General features: G+C 54.9%; 2 protein-coding genes across 5 annotated transcripts; one reads left to right on the plus strand and one right to left on the minus strand.

Moving 5' to 3' along the window:
• Positions 1-444: 444 nt before the first annotated feature.
• On the minus strand, positions 445-6,979 carry Npw (neuropeptide W). Its single transcript, XM_026385301.2, has 3 exons — positions 6,867-6,979; positions 801-1,346; positions 445-565 (listed from the first exon to the last, which is right to left on the minus strand). The coding sequence occupies exons 1-3, from the start codon at positions 6,977-6,979 to the stop codon at positions 445-447; spliced, it is 780 nt and encodes a 259-aa protein (XP_026241086.2).
• On the plus strand, positions 6,978-19,015 carry Znf598 (zinc finger protein 598, E3 ubiquitin ligase). Of its 4 annotated transcripts, none has more exons than XM_026385546.2 (12): positions 6,978-7,199; positions 13,344-13,456; positions 13,934-14,063; positions 14,360-14,571; positions 14,670-14,887; positions 15,346-15,463; positions 15,783-15,967; positions 16,145-16,223; positions 16,402-17,162; positions 17,598-17,763; positions 17,868-18,018; positions 18,111-19,015. In XM_026385546.2, the coding sequence occupies exons 1-12, from the start codon at positions 6,978-6,980 to the stop codon at positions 18,462-18,464; spliced, it is 2,709 nt and encodes a 902-aa protein (XP_026241331.2). In that variant the 3' UTR covers positions 18,465-19,015. The 4 variants fall into 4 exon arrangements, with proteins under 4 accessions (XP_026241331.2, XP_026241332.2, XP_077658456.1 ...); XM_026385547.2 differs by having other exon boundaries at positions 15,346-15,454; XM_077802329.1 differs by lacking the exon at positions 6,978-7,199 and having other exon boundaries at positions 13,383-13,456; positions 13,938-14,063.
• The last annotated feature ends 778 nt before the right edge of the window (positions 19,016-19,793 follow it).

Consider the following 19,793-nt stretch of genomic DNA (forward strand, 5'->3'; position numbering starts at 1 on the left):
GGTGGGGCTTCTGCTGAGCAGATTCACCCACCGTTCCACCTCAGGGATGGGGTGAGGCAAGCAGGTCTGCTTTGTTCCCCACCCCCCATAGGAAGCCGTGAGTCAGTGGGACCTGGTCTGATGATTCCATCCCTGAATAGGAGGGGAACACTCCCAGAGGAGGGGACCCAGACCCCGGCAAAATCTCTGCCTTGCTTTCCCTCATTTCCTTTCTCCCCAAGGACATACATTGATGCAGCTGGTGGGGGAGGGGCTTTCCCTGGCCCGGGAGAGGGCTCTTGACATTTGCCTCGGCGTGGGCACAGCTATGTGCGCCCTGAAGCAGACGCAAAGTACACAGCCGCGAGGAAGGGGTCACAAGCGGGGGCGCAGATATCAGGTTGGTTTTATTGACCTGGCTGGCTTCAAGCTGCGTGCCTTGGAAGGGTAGCGACTACTCCTGGGTCAGGCGCGCGGTCGCCGCTGGTAGTGAATACTGTCAGGGTGGCTCTGGACCAGGCGGGGGCCGGCGAAGGCAGTTTTCTGCAGCGACCACGGCTGGGCCAGAGACATCTCTCCAAAGTGTCTAAAAAAAAAAAAAAAAAAAAAAAAAACCAACCAGCAGGTCTCTGAGGAGTGGGCCAAGCACCCTCCACTTGCTGCTGAGGTTGCAGGGTAGAGTGCTTCGCAAACGCCGTTTTGGAGCGCAGTCGGGGATAGAACCAAGGATAGAACCGCGGGTTGTTCACTTGGGCACCTGGACTCAGACCTCCCAAGACTCCCCTCGCTGTTATCCGGGCCTCCTCCCTCTCCGCACTTACCTGGCCGACTCCACAGAGGCCCAGGACTGGAGGTCCAGACGCAGCTTCCGTTCGGCCGCGAGTTCAGGGATGTGCGGGCTCTGGGGCGCACGGGCCGGGAGCCCAGCCCCAGAGCTCTTGCGTCGAGCCTTCCACAGCTCCCGTACCCGCGAGGGAAGCCGGAGGAGAACGAGAGCGTTACCGGCCATGGGGCCCGGGGTGAGGGATTCCCAGGTGAGGGTCCCGGCAGCCGGTCTCAGCTCGCGGCGCCATAGGTAGGGCGAACGGCGCAGCCCCATAAGGAGGCCCGCGGCGCGGCCCACGGTGTGGTAGCGAGGACTCGCCACGTGCTTGTACCAGGCTCCGGCGGGCAGCGGGAGCAGGAGCAGGAGAAGCAGAAACGCGAGTAGCGGCCGGATAGCAGGAACCCCCAGCCCCCGGCCCCGCACCCCCGGGCACCACGCCAGGGCGCTCAGGTTGACTGCCGCCCAATCGGGCGGACCCGCAACACACAAGTCTGGGTCTGTATGCGAAGACCTGTGGTCTGGAGTGCAGGAGCGCAGGAGGCTAGAGGCAAGGAGTTGGTTCAAGGCGCGGGTGCGACTATAACCGCTGGGTGGCCCCGCCTGGGCCCGCCCCCGAGGTACCTGCTGGGATCCCCAAAGGCATGAGGCGGGGGAGGAGAAGAGGAAGTCCATGCTGCTCAGAGCATCTCACTGAGTGACACTCTGGCTAGAACTGCTCTTGAGGCCCCACTGGGGGCGCCCCTGCTTACTCCACCACTTCTGTTCTACCTTCTCTGCCCAGGAGTGGGACTGATGTCGAGGGAAGTCTGGCCTCAGCACAAGGCTGGGGGTCAAGGACAAAGGAATGCCCCCTTGGCCAGAGCTCCTGCACTTGGGGCACTAGCAGAGTAAAGAGAAGGAAGTTGGCAGAGTTTCATGGGATAGATAACAAGAAAGTGAAGTGGTGGGCACTGGTGACATTCAAGACCTCTCTCTGCAGCTCTTCTCTGAGACTTGTCCTTGTCCTGGTTAATATAGCTCTCAAGTCTCCCCCAACCCATTTCCTCTCTGTAGCAAGACCAATGCTTGGAAACACCAAGTTTGACCACATCAAGCATTCCTGAGATCTTTAGTTTCCCTAAGGATGAACAGGCAGCCCCTCTTGGTACCCTCAGCCAGAACAGGGCAGGAAAGGGTCTTGCCCATTTCCAGTGCCTCTTCTCTAGTCACAGATCTCTTCCCCTGAGACCACTCCAGTCAATTTCAATGCTTTTTGGTTAGCCAACAATCCGTGATTTGCCCTTTTCTGTGCTGGGAACAGCTTTCCCTTCTGTCTCTACCTGGCAAACTTCTGTGCATCCTCAGGACTCTTCTGAAATGGTCCTGGTCTAGGCCTGCCTGAGCTGGTCTTACCCACCCCTCCCAGAGAGTACAGCCTGTTGTGGTCTTTCCTGACATCCAGTCCAGGGTAAATCAGCCCTCAAAATACGGCAACCAGGCAATTCGGGAGTACCCCCTAGGTCTCAGATACCCAGGGATCTTGTTTGAGATCATCAAATACCTTATTTTGACCTTCAAATATTGTCATGAGTGGGCTGGGGATGTAGCTCAGCAACAGAGCCCTGGCTTAGCGTGTGCAAGGCCCTGGGTTCGATCCTAAGCACTACAAAAAACAAACCAACCAAAAAGTCAGTGCGATGAGGTGTCATTATAATAAATTCCATTTTACCAGAGAGAAATTGAAGGCAGAGGAAGAATGACTTGTCCAAGATTATCTGTTTGGCAAACACTGGAAGGAATGAGTTGCAACCCAGACCTCTAGCGGAGAGCCTCAATTTGGGGGAATAAGGGATTCATATCAAAAGGAGCACTGAAGGACTGGGTGGGACAGAGAAAGGTACCCATTTCTAAGGCAGCAGGAGCCAATGGCAGGGGAGGGGGGTGTCCTGGCAATCCTCACCAGCAGCCTTCCCCCCAAAGGCCACCCAGAACCACTCAGAGCCCGGCCCTGGAGCCTAGATAACTAGGTTGGAAGCTGTCCCAGGTTTGATGGTGATGGCGGTGGGGGTGGGGGTGGTAAGTGCCACAACCTTTCCTGTTTCCTCCTTTGAAACTGGGGATAGTAATGGTGGCCACCTTGTCATCTTGTCGCATTCACAATCCAGTTGTGGGTCTTAGCACCATGCCTGGCACCCAGTAGTTGCTTATGGATAGGGTCCACTGCTGCTGTTGTGAAGGCTGGCCAACCCCCAACCTGGCAGGGAAAACGCTTCGATGGCGCTGATAAAGGATGCAGGGGAGCCAGCTGCGTGCCTGGATGCTGCGTGCCTGGAGGACCGCGGGGACCAGGCGAGCTCCCAGCCCCCGCCGCCCCGCCGCCCCGCCTAGCTCCCAGGTGGCCCCTCAACTTTGAAAACCGCTTTAAGTGTGAGGTGGGCGGGCAGCGCAGCACGACGCTGGCCAGAGCCTGGCTGCCGGAATCCCTAGGCACCAGCTCTCGCTGCGCTCTAGGACCCAGGGGAACTGCAGTCAGGCTGGGAAGGGTCCAGAGCGCCCCCTGGAGGTGGCCTGAGGAACGCGAATCAATATGAAAACATCAATTGTGCTTTATGTGGGATCTACTGGTTAAAAAAAAAAAAAAAAAAAAAAAAAAGTATGGATAAATCTCAAAACCAAAGTGTGGCACAAGGGAAAAACACGCTGCAGCACGACAGCCTTGGTGTGCTGCCGCTTGCTGAGGCTGGGATGCCAGCAACTGGCTCCTCTGTCGTGTCTATGGCTTCAGGGAGTGAAAATATCAGGGTGCACAGAGAGTACAAAGGAGGGGGTGCCTGTCAGCAGGGGTGTGCAAAGGCAGATGGAGGAAGCCCAGGGCTGGGTTAGGGAGCAGAGCACTAGATCACATTCCTAGTTTGAAGTGCAGGGGAGGAGAGGCTCTGTGCCCTGTCCTACCTCAAGCTCAGTGGGCTAAGTGACAAAGGCTTATGCTCCCCTGCCAAGGGTTTGGAACCAAAGCTCCACTGAAGGAGGAGTAGCCCATAGGAGCCAGCATCCCCTGGTGCTCCTTTCCTTTCCTTCACACAACAGCCCCTCTTAGGAACCAAGGGGTGGGGCTGGGGCTGTAGCTCAGTGGTAGAAGGCTTGTCTGGTGCTTGTGAGGCACTGGGTTCGATCTTCAGCACCACATAAAAATAAATAAATAAAATAAAGGCACTGGGGTAGGGAGAAAAGCAAGCAAGGGGTGGTGGCTGGGATTCTGCACAGTATCTGGCCCTGAGCAGGAGCTCTGCAGTGAGGATGTGATGCATGAAGAAATCTATTTTGTCGTCTTTCTTTCTTTTTATTTTGATACTGGGTACTGAACCTAGGGTGCTTTACCACTGAGCTACATCCCAGAACTTTTATTTATTTATTTGACACAGGCTCTTGCTTTATTTTATTTTATTTTTGAGAGAGAGAGAGAGAGAGAATTTTTTAATATTTATTAGTTTTCGGTGGACACAACATCTTTATTTTATTTTTATGTGGTGCTGAGGATCTAACCCAGCGCCCTGCGCATGCCAGGCGAGTGCGCTACTGCTTGAGCCACATCCCCAACCCCATTTATTTTTTTATATATATTTTTTTGACACTGGGGATGAATCCAGGGTCTTGTGTGTACTAGGTAAGTGCTCTACCACTGAATTATAACCCCAGCCCTCAAATACACACACACACACACACATACATATACACACATTTTTTTTAAGTTGTAAATGGACACAATATCTTCATTTTATTTATTTTTAGGTGGTTCAGGGGATCAAACCCTGTGCCTCACGCATGCTAGGCAAGCACTCTACCTCTGAGCCACAGCCACAGCCTTCAAATATAGATCTTTATACTGGGCATGGTAGCATAATGCTTGTAACTCCAGTGACTCAGGAGGCTGAGGCAGTAGGTTTGCAAATTTGAGGCAACCTCAGCAACTCAATGAGGCCCTCAACAACACAGTAAGACCCTGTCCCAAAAAAAAAAAAAAAAAAAAGGGGCTGGGCATGGTGACACATGTCTGTAATCCTGGCAATTTTGAAGGCTGAAGTAGAAGGAATGCAAGTTCAAACTCAGTCTCATCAACTTAGGGAGGCCCTGAGACCCTGTCTCTAATAAGACATGGCTTGCTAGCTAAGTGCCCCTGGGTTCAATTCCTGGTACAAAAAAAAAAAAAAAAAAAAAGGCAGGGATTGGAGATGTAGTTCAGTGTTAAAGCGCACCTGGTGGGGGCTGGAGATGTGGCTCAAGCGCACCACATACAAACAAAGATGTTGTGTCTGACGAAAACTAAAAAATAAATATTAAAAAATTCTCTCTCTCAAAAAAAAATTCTCTTTCTTCTCTCTCTCTCTCTTAAAAATAAATAAATAAATAAATAAAGCACATCTGGGGTTCATTCCTTAGTACCAAAACAACACACACATTCTTTTGAGGGTTTCCTCTATCTCTTTAGGTCTGTCTGTTTTGGTAGTGTCTTCCACTCTGCACTCTGCTTTCCTTATGAGTCTGCAGGGCCTTGGCTCTACACTTGAGAAAACCCTACAATACTGAATGAAAGTACTATTTGTGGGGACAGAACTTGCAGAATGGTGGGTTTTGCTGTCAGTAGATGGGTAGCAGGCAGCTTTTCTAATGGGGTGGAGCTGGTCCATTTCTCCAGCAGAAAATCCTCCCCTAATCCTAACCCTCTCCTACTGAGGGTAGGTGGATACAGAGAGAAGGTTGGGAGGAGGGCTCAGGTTCCCAGCTCAATGCATAGACTTCCATATACTCCTGCTTGGAGTCCCCCACTTCAGCCCACCTCCTTAGTTCTGAATGAAACTTCTCATTAGGGCTCTCCAGAGGGTGTTAGGATGCTCTGTAAAATAAGTCACTTTCCTTCATCCTTTTTTTTTTTTTTTAGAGAGAGAGAGAGAGGAGAGAGAGAGAGAGAGAATTTTTAATATTTATTTTTTAGTTCTCGGCGGACACAACATCTTTGTTGGTATGTGGTGCTGGGGATCGAACCCGGGTCGCACGCATGCCAGGCGAGCGCGCTACCGCTGAGCCACATCTCCAGCCCAGTTTCCTTCATCTTTTGTCATTCCAAAAATGTGTTTATATCCTTCTCCGTGCTGGTAGACTAATAGCTTTTTAGACTGTATCACTGTCCTTTTAGTGGGGTTTTGTGGAGGTGAGATGGCATCTGCATGCAGCCATTACTCCTGGTTTAATTGGTATGGTGACCTACTTTGCAAATGAGGAAGTTATTGGTCTTAGAGAGCCAACCAAGGTCACCAGAGGACCTCAGAAGTGGCAGAACTGGGGTTCAGAGACCATTTCCGTCTGATTCCGAGTTCATTCCCCCACAGCTGCTCTTTTCTTGACAGGTTTGGATCTAGACCTGCCTCCCTTCATTACAAAGGCAGGGAGGAGGCCCCCCCAAACAGATGCAGAAACCTGAAGCCCCGGACTTGTCACCATCCATTCAAACATTCCCTGCACTAGGCCCCAAGCCCTGCTAGGTGTGACGAGCTACCAAGAGGACACGAGATCCCTTCTCTAATGGGATGGCTTTTTGAATAGGGATCTGCCTCTGCTTAGAAAGTTGGGGCGGGTGCCAAGTGAGAAGCTTGGGTGTGTTCCTGCTGGAGAGAGGTGGTGGGTTCCTGACAAGGTTACTAGATTAATTAATTTATTTATTTTGTGTTGCTGGGTATCTAACCCAGGGCCTGGGCATTCTAGGTAAGCATTCGCCTCTGAGCCAGAGCTAAGCCCTGGTTCTTAGACTTAAATAAAAACACAGGACCCCCAATTAAATTTGGATTTCAAATAAACACAGGCTTTAATACTTTAGTACAAGTATGACCCATCAGTATTTGAGCGATACTTACACTAAAACACTCTTCGTGGTTGGTGTGAAACACGCTCGGCGTCCCTTGCATTGGGACCCCCGGTGGGGAAGAGAGACGGGCAGAGGTCCTCCGAGCAGCCAGCGCTGGCTAGAGCGGCCGGCGCTGGAACGACGCTCTAGCAGGCGCCTGGCCTAGACGGAAGTTGTGGCGCGCACTTCCGCCGGGCGGGGCGGTTGCCGGGCGGGGCGGTGACGTCGCCCGGAAGGGGCGGGCCCGCCGGGAGCCAGGCCGCGCCGCGCCGGCCGGGAGGGGGCCGGAGCCGGGCCATGGCGGCGGCGGCGGGCGCCGAGGGGCGGCGCGCGGCCCTGGAGGCGGCGGCGGCGGCGGCGCCCGAGCGGGGCGGCGGGAGCTGCGTGTTGTGCTGCGGGGATCTGGAGGCCACGGCGCTGGGCCGCTGCGACCATCCGGTGTGCTACCGCTGCTCCACCAAGATGCGGGTGCTGTGCGAGCAGCGTTACTGCGCCGTGTGCCGCGAGGAGCTGCGCCAGGTGCGCCGGGGACCGTGCGGCGAGGCGCGGCGGGAGGGGCTGTCCCAGGGCTCTGCCTTCTCGCTGTCCGCCGCTCCCCGAGGAGGCCTGGGTGCGGCCCGGGCGGGGTCGCGACCACCCGGCCGACTGTGGTGTCTGGTGGGAGGTAGGCTGAGGCCGAGCGCGGGGATTAATAGCGATCCCCGTGGGGACCGACCCTGGGTACTTTCCCCCTGTACCCCGTCCACAGGTTGGGGCAGGATCTGGTCGAGAGTGTCCTGACCCATCCGTCTATGGGAGTTAAGCCCTCTGCAGGTCTCAATGGAGTGAAGATAGTCAGGGGGAGCCTCCAGGGGTAGGCTCCTGCAAGCAGATGACCCTGGAAGCAGAGGCGTGAACTGTGGGCATTTAAAACCTCGCTGGGTTTATGGGCCCCATTGATGATCCGAAGCCAACTTCTAACACGGACGTTTTTCATTTGTAGAGTGGAAGTGACCTGACTCCTCCCGATGCTTGGCTGTTGGGGATAAAAGCCCTAGGAAGTTTTCCCCTTCTTGCCAGTTCCAGCTTTGAGGCTTTCTTTCAGAGTGGAGGGGAGATGTTTCTGACTATGTCCAGACTTGGAAGCCCTCTAGGGGTCAGAGGCCACATGCAGCTTTTCCCCACAATCCCAGAAATGCCAGCTGCTGTCTGGGAGCATCCGGCTGGACCTCCCTTGGTTTGATGCCCTTAGAGATCTGTTTGCTTTCAGCATTGTGAAATTCCCCTGGTTTGTTCATGGAAGGCTTCAGTTGGTGACGTCTGCCAGGGAATCTGAGTTTCTTTTCCTTAAAAGTGACACAGAGACAGCAGTGTTGAGGATAGGTTCTTTTCTTTTTAAAAAAGGCATTTTCTCAGCCTGGTGGTGCATACCTGTAATCTCAGCTACTCAGGAGGCTGAGGCAGGAGGATTATAAGTTTGAAGCAGCTTGGTCAACTGAATGGGGCCTTGTCTCAAAATAAAAAGAACTGGAGTGTAGCTCAGTGATAGAGCACTTGCTAGCATAGATGCAGCCCTGGGTTCAATCTCTAATACTACCAAAAAAAAAAAAAAAATACAACAAATGCATTTATGTGAAAGGAACCAAAGAGATGCTGGAATCCAGTGAGCAATTCCCTAGACACCTACTCTGCCCAACTGGAAAAAGCATTGGGGAATACTGTTAGTCTCTAATGTGGTGGAAAGAGACAGACACAGATGGGGAAAGATCTGGGGTGCGGGAAGAGTTAGGGAAACCCTTGTCCTGTGGCTTACTCAGAGGATACTTCCCAGTCTTGGCCAGGTTTTCCTGTAGCTTCCTTCCAGGAAAGAAGGCACTGTGTAGATCTTTATACATGAGGTCCTAGCCTTGCTTTGGTCTTTGGAAGTGAATGAACACCCACATATGGCCACTAAAGCCAGCATCTGTCCTCTCATTCCTGTGGGCCCCACACCCTTCAAGAGATTTGTGGCAGGGGCTGTTGACATGAGCTGTCAGCAGGCCCTGGCTGGGTGTGGTTTGGCACAGGGTACCCCTCTGCAAGCCTGAGCTTCCTCTGGTCTGCCCCACGTTGCTGGGGGGTGGGGGAGGGTCCTGGGAACTTTGCTGCTTGATGCCACTGTCCAGCTTGCTTGGTCCTCTCTTCTCCATCCATTCTGTTTCCTACCTACTCGTGGACTAGAAGCTTCACCCTCACCTTTCCTTTTTCCTTGCTTAGTCCAGCCCTATTCTCTGAGTATGTCCTGTGTCCTGGGCCTGCTCAGGAATCCCACAGTGACCCTAAACCCCTGAACTCTGCTCTTGATTGGCCCTCCCTTTTGGGACTAAGTCTGTGAAAACTGGGAGGAAAGCAAGCCTAACTGCTATGTGAAACCAGCAGGCTTGACTTTCTGGTTAATTCCGGGTATCTTTACCTTCTATGTACAGTCCCTGTTGTTGGGGGCGGGGTACTGGGAGCAGCAGGGAGCAGATGCAGCACAGCCTGTCAGCTACTGGTCATCTGGGTGTGTGGCAGGTGCTTGCAGTGGAAGCTGAGGTGGGTTGCTGTTTGATGAGACAGCAGAAGCCCAGCTTCTTGTGGGTGATGAAGCCTCTCCCTGAGTTCTTGTGCTTCCTTGGATGCACCTTTTTCATGGGCCATTTCCTGCAGTTGTGCCTCACTCTCCACCTTGTCCTGTCACTGGTGTTGTTACAGGAGTCAGTGCTGCCACACCCCCATCTCACAGGCTGGAAATGGGAGGGAAGGGCTAAAGGCCAGCCCAGGTTTACCCCAAGGCCCAGGTCAGCAGGCAGGACCTGATGACTCAGATTATACTTTTCAGTTGTTAGTGCTCCTCCTTGTAGTTCTGCATTCCTGGCCTCTCTGTAAGGTTAGCCCTGCTGTTGTCCCCAACTAGGCTCCTTGAGGATTTGGACTCTTCAGGTGGTCTCTGAAGTGATATCCAGCAGCCTCCATCTTTTCATTCTTCTACACTTGGGGTTACCCTTTCCGGAGGCTGGTCCCTCATCATGCGCTTCCTGTTTGTACTTGTATCACGTGTCCTTTTGTCCACTCTTCACTTTTTTTTTTTTTTTTTTTTTTTTAGTAGTAAGGATTGAACCCAGGGGCGTTTAGCCACTCCCCAGCCCTTTTTTATAGTTTATTTAGGTCTCACTAAGTTGTTTAGGGCCTTGCTAAATTGCTGAAGCCGACTTTAAATTTTCAGTCCTCCTGCCTCAGCCTCCTGAGGTGCTGGGATTATAGGCATGTGCCACCATGCCTAGGTTTCTCTTCATTCTTTAATGAATGCCCACTGCATTCTGGGAATGAGGAGTCACAAGGCCCCCAGGCAGACACTCTGATCCAGAAATCCCCGCTTCTCCTCAGTCATTTATTGCATAGCCCACCCAGAGCTCCCCAGAATGGCCCAGCCTCATCTCTAAGACTAGCCTGACCTCTGTCCTCACACCCGTGACCCTCTCCCATGGGTGATCTAGAGCTGCCATCCCCTGCCTTGTTTCCTTCCCTTTGAAGCCCCACGCCAGTCATCTCCCACTAGTTTCCTTGTTCCTCTGACCCCAGCCTGGTCTCAGTAAAGTATCTGCAGGGATGGAGGGTCTTGCAGGTTAGATCTCTGGTATATTCCTGCCTCTCCCTGGCCTAGCCACTGTGCCCTTGTGCTTGTCCTTGTTCGGACACTTGCTGCCTCCTCCCCATCTGCTAGAGATGGGGATTCTGGCCACACCAGCTGCACTGTTGTGCCATCATTCGCTCATCAGGTCTGGATGGCCAATCCTGATCTCCCTGCTTGTTGGGGTGGGGGCGTGGCAGGTCTTCCTATCTCTTTCCTATAGCCTTAACCACAGCTAGCTTTTCCTTGTGGCATTGTGGTTCCAGATCTGCTAGCCCTTATTCTCCAACCTTGGGCTCGAATTACCCACAGCCCCTTTCTCAAACCTTTTCCTGTGGTTCTAGTCCATGAGCCAAACTAGTGCCCCCTTCCCCGTCTTTCAGCCTGGTCAGGAGAGCTGAACACTCTGGGATCTGCTGGACCTTTAGTGCTTGCCCCCACCTGCTCTGCAAATGGACCCTGCAGGCAGACTTTGCTCAGCGGCCTCTTGACACCCACCACTCACTTTGTTGTGCTACTTAGTCCTGTCACTTGAGTGATACGAGGTGGTACGGGCCTGATATCCTTGTACATGCACTGCAGTCCCTCTACCCCAGAGCCTTCACAAAGAGCACTGTTGGGCTCCTGGTCCCATCTTGTCCCAGCTGCCATATGGTCTTTCTACCTCCCCTGACCTGCACCTTCCCTGGCCTCAGGCTATCCACAGAGCTGTTTTATGGGTGTGCCGAGGGCCAGCATTTTAGGGCATGGATGCAACGGTGTGCACCATGGCAAGGATAGAGAAGTCAGTCCCCTCAGTGTGCCCTGGTGCCATCAGCACATAGGCAGCACCCTAACAGAACAGCAATAGAGACTGGCTGCCCAGAAAGGGTGCCCACAACGCCAGGGCAGATGGGGCTCTTCCATAGGAGCCTGAGATGCCATCAAGGACAGAACTGAATGCGTAACTGAGGAGGGTGCCAGAGTGGATGGGGGCGTCCTGGCGCGGCTCTCTGCTGGGGAAGGAAGTCATTTCTCTGCTATGTCTGTTGGCCGTGGATGCTTTTTGGCAGCCTCAGGGAGTTTCCTTGGGCTGCTCTTCTGGCTGCCTTGTTGAAGATAAAGACTTCTAGATCTGCCTTGTGTGCTGCCTCAAGAAGCTGAGGGGGTGTGACCCTGCCTGGTGTCCCGGAGTCCCCACAGGCATTCACAGGAGCTCTTATTCTGAGCGGCATCTTGGGGACCCATGGTCACCTGCACCTAGTGGGTACTTGTCTTGAGATGTAGCCTGGGAGCATTTAGAAGGCAGAGCAAGGCACCAGCTGCACCAAGGCAGATTGCAGGACACCAGCCAGCACAGGGCCTGGGGACCTTCCCACACAGAGCCTGAGGACCTGCCAAGGAATGAGAAAACTAGAGATATAAGGGGACCCTGCTGTGATTTCCAGCTTTTGTGATTTGGGCCTTTGGGATGGATCTGTGACTACCACTTAAAGATGGTTGCAAGAGGCCATCTGCAGAGAAGGCACCAACATGGGCTCAGCACATGGCAGAGGACACAGAATCAGGCTCCCACCCAGCCTTCCCCTGTGTAACAAGGAGAAGAAAAGCCTCCTGTTCCCCAGGATAGGTGGGGTAATGGGGCAGACCTGGTCTTGGTGTCCTCTCCTTTAAGTGTGTCATGGTGGAAGTGGAGTTGAGTTCTTCTGGCTCTCCCCCAAACTTTCCAGGGAACCAGCTTGGTCACCCTAGTGCTGGTGGCAGTATATGGCCATGAGCCTGAATGGGATTCATTCTCCCTGGCAATTCTGAGCTGCCTGGAGTTCATGTCCATTCTGGTCCCAAACATTTTCCTTAGTTAAACCCCAACATAACAGGGATGACCTTGATGTGGCCTTTCACAAGATGAGGATGTCTCCCAGGTGCTGGTAAGGCCTCAGTGTTATCAGGGCTAGGCTGAGGTGCATAACCAGCACCTGGCTCAGAGAGCAGTGGCAGAGAGGAGACACTTAGAGAGTATGATAGCAAGAGTCACTGTGGGGCTGGGCACGGTGGCGCACACTGTAATCCCAGTGACTCAGGAGGCTGAGATAGAAGGATTGCAAGTTCAAAGCCAGCCTCAGTAACTTATTGAAGTGCAAAGCAACTTAGTGAGACCCTGTCTCTAAGTAAAATACAAAAAAGGCTGGGGATGTGGCTCAGTGGTTAAGTGCTCCTGAGCTCAATCTCTGGTACCCCCCCCCCCAAAAAAAAAAAAAAGTCACTATGGGAGTGGACCACTAAGGGTCCTCACCATAGGGATTTCATGACGGAAACAGGGAGTCAGGGAGAGAGGCCTAAGGCTGTAGAGGACTGGGCCATGCTGGTTGAACTGGGATTAGGGTCTCACCATCTGATTGTAGTCTGGTGCAGAAGGCCTGTGGAGCACCATAAGGCCAGTGACTTTGCCCCCAGCCCTTACGGGAAGGGAGAGGAGAGGAGTCCTCCAGCAGGTACTGGTGACCCCTGAGACTTGGCCTGATGCAGAGGTTCCACACCAACCTGCTGGCCATGCCCAGCTCTTCCCTGTTCCCAATTCAGCCCCTAATGACAGGCAGGTGCTTTGAGGCTGTGGCTAGGGTGGTGGGTTCGACATGTCAGTCCCCTGGGAGCCCTTTTCCCTTGATATTATGGAAACATAGGGGAGGATTGCTGATGGAGGATGACCAGGCCTTAACACTGTTGCATCCTACTCCAGCAATTTTCATTATTTCCTTAGTTACTGTCTGGAACTTATTCTTCCCTGCTCCCTGTCACAACTATTCAATGCTCAGCCTTCCTGAGTCCCTGTCCCTATTGCTCTAGGGTGCTATTGTGCTGCCTCCTGGTGGAGAGTCTGGGTATTGTGTCGTTATCCCTGCAGCATCCTGGGTGGCTTGGGATGGGAGAAGAGGCTAGGACTAGCCTGGGAACCCAGGCTGCTGCCTGCTTTGGGCCCTGAGGACTAGCCCCTGTCTGCTGCATCCACAGACATCCCATCCAGGTCCTGCTTAGCACTGTCTCACTTTTGTCTATAGGTGGTCTTTGGGAAGAAGCTTCCTGCCTTTGCCACAATCCCCATCCACCAGCTGCAGCACGAGAAGAAATATGACATCTACTTTGCAGATGGAAAGGTGTTTGCATTGTACAGGTGAGGCATCCTTAGCCAGATGGTCTGCAGCTGCCCTGTGTCTGTGTGGCCCTTTGTGGTGGGGGTGGGTTTTTCCCTCCTGTTCTCTTTACATCCCTGAGGTGTAGCTGATGTCAGGGCCAGGTCCTCCAGGGGTCAGCTGAATGATGTTGGGTAGGCTGCTTCCCTTTCTGAAACTTAGAGTTCTCTCCTGTGAGAGGGAGCTCCCAAATCCCCCACCTAGTTTGGCAGTGGAGATGGCAGGGGTGGGCATAGCCTCTGTTGCCTGGGGGCCATAAGAGTGCATGCAAGTAAATTCCTAATCTATGGCACTAAAACTCATGAGAGTGGTCCCCTCCCTGGCCCAGGGCTGGAATTAAGCATTGTACTCCAGGCTCATTGTCTTCCTGACTGCTAGATAGGGGCCTGGTGAGTGGCCCTGCTCTGGGCAGCAACAATGAGTGCCTGGCATGGTGGGTGGCTCTGGTGTCTCCCTAGGCAGCTGTTGCAGCATGAGTGCCCGCAGTGCCCCCAGCTGCCGCCCTTCGGCCTCTTCGGGGACCTGGAGCAGCACATGCGGAAGCAGCATGAGCTTTTCTGCTGCAAGCTGTGTCTGAAGCACCTCAAGGTGCGCCTGCCCTGGGAATGGGGCTGTCCTGGTATGTGTGTGGGGGGGTGCATGGAGGCCAGACAGCTACGCGAGATCCTCACTGGCTGCTGCAACCCAGGACAACTTGACCTCCCAGAGCATCAAGGCTGCCTGGGCAGGGAGGAGTGCCCATCGGGTCCTTGGATCTGCCAACCCCTGGTGCTTGGGACTTTGGGGCCATTGGGGCCTGCTCTTTGCCTTTGCTCCTCTACTGCTAGCCAGCAGGAAGAGGTAGGCCGAGCTACCACCCCATGCCCAGTCCCTATTCTCTGCAGATCTTCACATATGAGCGCAAGTGGTACTCACGCAAGGACCTGGCTCGGCACCGCATGCAAGGGGACCCTGATGACACATCACACCGTGGACACCCACTCTGCAAGTTCTGTGATGAACGCTACCTGGACAATGATGAGCTGCTGAAGCACTTGCGCCGAGACCACTACTTCTGTCACTTCTGTGACTCGGATGGGGCCCAGGACTACTACAGGTGGGCACACAAAGGTGCCCCTGGGCCCAGCTGGGCATGGCTAGTGCCTTCAGCTACTGGAGTTCTTGCTGACTCCCCTTGCTCCCTGTCTCTGGCAGCGATTATGCATACCTGCGCGAGCACTTCCGAGAGAAACATTTCCTGTGTGAGGAGGGCCGCTGCAGCACAGAGCAGTTCACCCATGCCTTCCGCACTGAGATCGACCTCAAGGCGCACCGGACTGCCTGCCACAGCCGCAGCCGTGCTGAAGCGCGCCAGAACCGTCAGATTGACCTGCAGTTCAGCTTTGCACCACGGCACTCAAGACGGAGCGAGGGTGAGTCAGACGCCTGCAGGCTCCAGCTTGGCCTGGGTGCCCTAGGGTGATCCACAGGGCCTGGCACCTTCTCTGGAGGCCTCAGACCCAGGTTCCCATCTGACTCACCATGTTTCTGCTGGGGATGAGGGACATACCCACTAAGCATCTATAGCCTCACTCAACCACAGTTCCTGAGCACCTGAGACCACTGTGACAGCTGCTGCCTTTGGGGTCTCTAGGTCGCTATGGTTCAGTCCTACCCTCTGTGGATCTTGCCCTGGGGCTGTGGGGCATGGGCCTCTCTTGCTGTGCTGTTTGCATGACTTGGCACTGCATGCTGGAGGTGCCTATCCCCAGACTCATAACTGTGGGGGCTGGGGAAGCCTGTGCCATCTAGGCCAAAGCATTGGTCTCAGTGTGGCCTGGACAGCAGGTCTTTCAGGGCCCCAGATACTGACAGGCTGTGCTGACCACAGGGGTCGTCAGTGGTGAAGACTACGAGGAGGTGGACAGGTACAACCGCCAGGGTCGAGCGGGCCGGGCCAGCGGGCGTGGAGCCCAGCAGAACCGCCGAGGAAGCTGGAGGTACAAGAGGTGGGAGGATTTGCGTGCCGCTGACTTTCTTCTGCCACCACATGGCTGGCAGCCCAGATGGGAGTAGGCATGGGATCGGGGGACTCTAGCCAGAGGTCCTGGGGGTCCTGAATCTTTCAATAGGGTCCACTCAGCATCCTCAGTGAGCAGTTTTTTTCTCTTCCCTTCAGTGTTAGCCAGAGACACCCAGAACAGGTGTGGTAGAAGTGGTGAAAGGGCCTGTGTCACTGAGGAAGTCAGCACAGTTGGGCCAGGAGGGACCCTTACAACAGGCTGCCCCTGGGCCTCACCCAGCCTGAGGCCACCCTCGCCATCCTAGGGAAGAAGAGGACCGAGAAGTGGCAGCCGCCATCCGGGCCTCAGTGGCTGCGCAGCAAGAGGAGATCCGCAGAAGCGAGGACCGGGAGGAGGTTGGCAGGCCTAAGAAAGAAGAGGCGGCAGCTCGGGGGCCTGAGGAGCCCCGTGGCCCCCGGCGCCTAACCCGGGCTCAGGGTGAAGGCCCAGGTAAGCCAGGCCAGCCTGTTGGCAGGCCCAGCCCTAGGAGGGGAGCAGGCAGCTCCTGGCCAGCGTGGAGCCCAGGACTATGAGGGCCCTTCCCAGGGGGTGGGTAAACATTTTGTGTTCTCCATTCCTTCAGAGCCACCCCTACATCCTGACCTGGTGTCCTTTCCTGTCTCTTAGGCCCCAAGGAAGCCTCGACAAATGGTCCTGCGAGCCAAGAAGACTGCCCAGGCCCAGGCCCTGGGCCTACCCCTCCAAGGTGTGTATGGGAACTGGGATCGGGGGACTCTAGCCAGAGGTCCTGGGGGTCCTGAATCTTTCAATAGGGTCCACTCAGCGGGGCGGGGGGGGGGGAGCGGCACCTGTGGTGGGCAGTGCAGGGCCAGCCAGCCAGGACCTGCTGAGCCACTAACCAAGGCTTCCCTCCCTGGACCTAGCACCCTCCTGCTATCTACTCCAAAGCTCAAGGATGAGGACTTCCCCAGTCTCTGTGCTTCTACTTCCTCCTGCTGCACAGCGGCAGTCCCAGGTCCTATGGGGCTAGCGCTGGTATACCCTGGTCCCGCCAGGGGCAGAAACACCTTCCAGGAGGAGGACTTCCCTGCCCTGGTATCCTCTGCATCCAAGCCCAGCACTGCCCCGCCAAGCCTCATCTCTGCCTGGAACAGCAGTTGCAGCAAGAAGGGGGCTCCACCCACTCCAGGGCCCCAGGCTGCTGGCGGGAGTAGCCAGACCTCTAGGAAGGCTGGGAAGGGGAGCAGGGGTGGACGAAAGGGTGGCCTGCCCCCTACAGAGGAGGAGGGCAGTGGCCTTGGTGCCCAGGAGCTGCGGAGCATGCCCACTGGGGCAGCTGCCTCTCTGCTGGGGCCAGCCTCCACGCAGACTTCCACCAAGGTTGGCAAGAAAAAGAAGGTGGGCTCTGAGAAGCCTGGTGCCACACCATCCCCACCATTGCCCTCTCACCGTACCCCAAAGCCTCCTGAGGCTGAGCAGGCCCCTGAAGCTCCTGTGAGTAGAGCAGAAGGGCCAGTAGCTGTCATCGTCAATGGACACACAGAGGGGCCGGCCCCAGCACGGAGCACCCCCAAAGAACCCCCAGGGCTCCCAAGGCCCCTGGGGCCCCTTCCCTGCCCCACGCCCCAGGAAGACTTCCCAGCGCTGGGAGGCCCCTGTCCACCCAGGATGCCTCCTCCCCCAGGTATGAGCACCCAGTCATGGCCAATCCCTTGGGTATCTGGGAGGAGCCAGGGTAGTAGCATCAGACTGGAGGCAAGGAACACAGTCAGGTGTGAAGTGTAGAGCAGATGTCCAATTGCCCAGTGCAGAGAGCCTGTGCGCTGCTGTCCAGCTGTCTGGGCCCAGTCTGGGTGTAGATGCACCATCCCTGACCCAGGTCACCTTGAGTTGCCACAAATCACTACTTAACCTCTTTGTCCCTTTTCTTCCTGTGAAATGGGCCTTGTCATGCTGAAAGCCCATGAGCCAGGGTTGCTACTCAGTGAGCCCACAATATGTGGGCCTGTTCTAGGGGGAGGTGTGGCCTGTGGACAGGAGGCTCACCCAGTGGGCTAGGCAGTCTGAGGGAAGTGTGGCCAGCAAGGGCCATGTCCTGAGATCTTGTGCCACCTTGCAGGCTTCAACACTGTGGTGCTCCTGAAGGGCACACCACCCCCGCCCCCACCGGGCCTGGCGCCTCCTGTCAGCAAGCCGCCCCCTGGCTTCTCCAGCCTCCTGCCCAGTCCCCACCCAGCCTCTGTCCCCAGCCCCACCACTACCACCACTACCACCACCACAAAAACGTAAGTGTGCTGGGCTGCCTGGCCTTTTGCCACGGGGATGCTGGCAGAAGGGTACCTCCCCCAGCCACCAGAAAAGCTGAAGCCTCCTCCTGTCTTGACCCCAGACCCAGGCTGACACCCACACCACGGGCCTATTTGGTCCCTGAGAACTTTCGGGAGAGGAACCTGCAGCTCATCCAGTCTATCAAGAATTTTGTGCAGAGCGACGAGGCCCGCTTCAGCAAGTTCAAGAGCCATTCGGGGGAGTTCAGACAGGTAAGGTGGGCGATGGGGTGACAAGGCTAGGCTGTCTTCATCTGGACCTGGGCCTGGGTGGAAGCCACCAGCTGTTGCTCTCTGGGTGGCAGGGGATGATATCCGCAGCCCAATACTACAAGAGCTGCCGAGACCTGCTTGGGGAAAACTTCCAGAAGATCTTCAGTGAGCTTCTGGTGCTGCTGCCTGACACAGCCAAGCAGCAGGAGCTGCTGTCTGCACACACGGACTTCCGCAGCCGTGAGAAGCCACCAGGCACCAAATCTAAGAGGAATAAGAAGAGCGCGTGGCAGGCCAGCACCCAGCAGGTGGGCCTGGACTGCTGTGTGTGCCCCACCTGCCAGCAGGTGCTTGCACATGGCGACGTCAGTAGCCACCAGGCACTGCACGCTGCCCGGGACGATGACTTCCCCTCCCTTCAAGCCATTGCCAGGATCATCACGTAGCTCCTGCCAGTGTAGGCAGGAGCTGTCACACCTGTGCACCTCTTTCTCCTTCCTTCCTCCTCCTGGCTGCTAGGCAGCCGGGTAAGGCCCTGGTGAGGCTGCTGCTCAGGCCTCTTGGTTGGCCAGGCCTGCCCAGGGGGTCACCAGGAAGGTCCACCCTGTGCTGTCAGCACACCATCATGCAGAAGTTCCATTCCCTGCTCAGCAGTGGGCTGTTCTTGGTTTGTATTCTTGTGCTTTTGGAAAGTGCCAGGGGAGGGAAGGGCTGGGATGTCAGGACCTGTGCTTATGGTCACAGCCAGAGGCCTTGGTGGCCCAGACTGGGCCCTGCTGAGCCTAAGCTGAAAGCTGTGGATCCCCGGTGCTGGAGCTGGATGTCGAGTGTGTCATGTGAACAGTTCATAATTCAAGAGTGTTCGGGATTAAAAGCAGACAAAATTGTGCTATTTGAAGTTGAATCTTTGTATGAGACAAGCTGAATCTGGGATCTCAAGTTGCCTCTGACCTTTTATAAGACAGTTTATCTTCAAATAAATTTATTTTGCAGTACTGCACATGGCTGGTGTCCCAAGCTTCTCTGCCTTCTGAGCATACCCTGAGGCTGGGGCACTCAGACTCAGGCCGGCTACTGAGCACAGATGTAGAGGAAGGCCCACTGGGGAGAGCATGAAATCGGGATTTGCTGATAGGAAGACGCCACCAACCTCAGCTCTAATTTGGGGGTCCAGTATGGCCCACACCTTCCAGGACCAAACATGGTGCTTGATGGAACACTCGAATACCTAGTGAAACTGATCTTCAAGAATGGCTTGAGCTGTATTTGGTGGTGCGCGTCTGTAATCCCAGCCACTCGGGAGGGTAAAATGGGGCTCATGAGTTCAAAGCCAGCCTCAGCAAAAGTGAGGCACTAAGCAACTCAGTGACACCCTGTCTCTAATAAAATACAAAATAGTGGTTGAATGCCCCTGAGTGAGTTCAATCCCTAGTATCCACCACCCCTCCGCACCCCCCCAAAAAAAGAATGGCTCCAACTGGGGAAGGTAGTTCAGTGGTAGAGTGCTTGCCTAGCATGCATGAGGCCCTAGGTTCTATGACCAGCACCAAAAAAGAAAAAATCAAGGGCTTGAAGTTTATATCCACAGGCCAGTGCAAAAAAAAAAAAAAGCTATTAAAGGTAAACCTAAACAAGAAGACACATTTAGGCTGGGCATAGTGGCACATGCCTGTAATCCCAGCAACTTGGGAGTCTGAGGCAGGAGGATCAATAGTTCCAGGCAAGTCTCAGCAATTTAGCAAGACCCTGTCTCAAAATAAAATAGAGATGGGGTT

This window comes from Urocitellus parryii, chromosome 9, assembly GCF_045843805.1.
Source record: "Urocitellus parryii isolate mUroPar1 chromosome 9, mUroPar1.hap1, whole genome shotgun sequence".
NCBI classification, from domain to species: domain Eukaryota; kingdom Metazoa; phylum Chordata; class Mammalia; order Rodentia; family Sciuridae; genus Urocitellus; species Urocitellus parryii.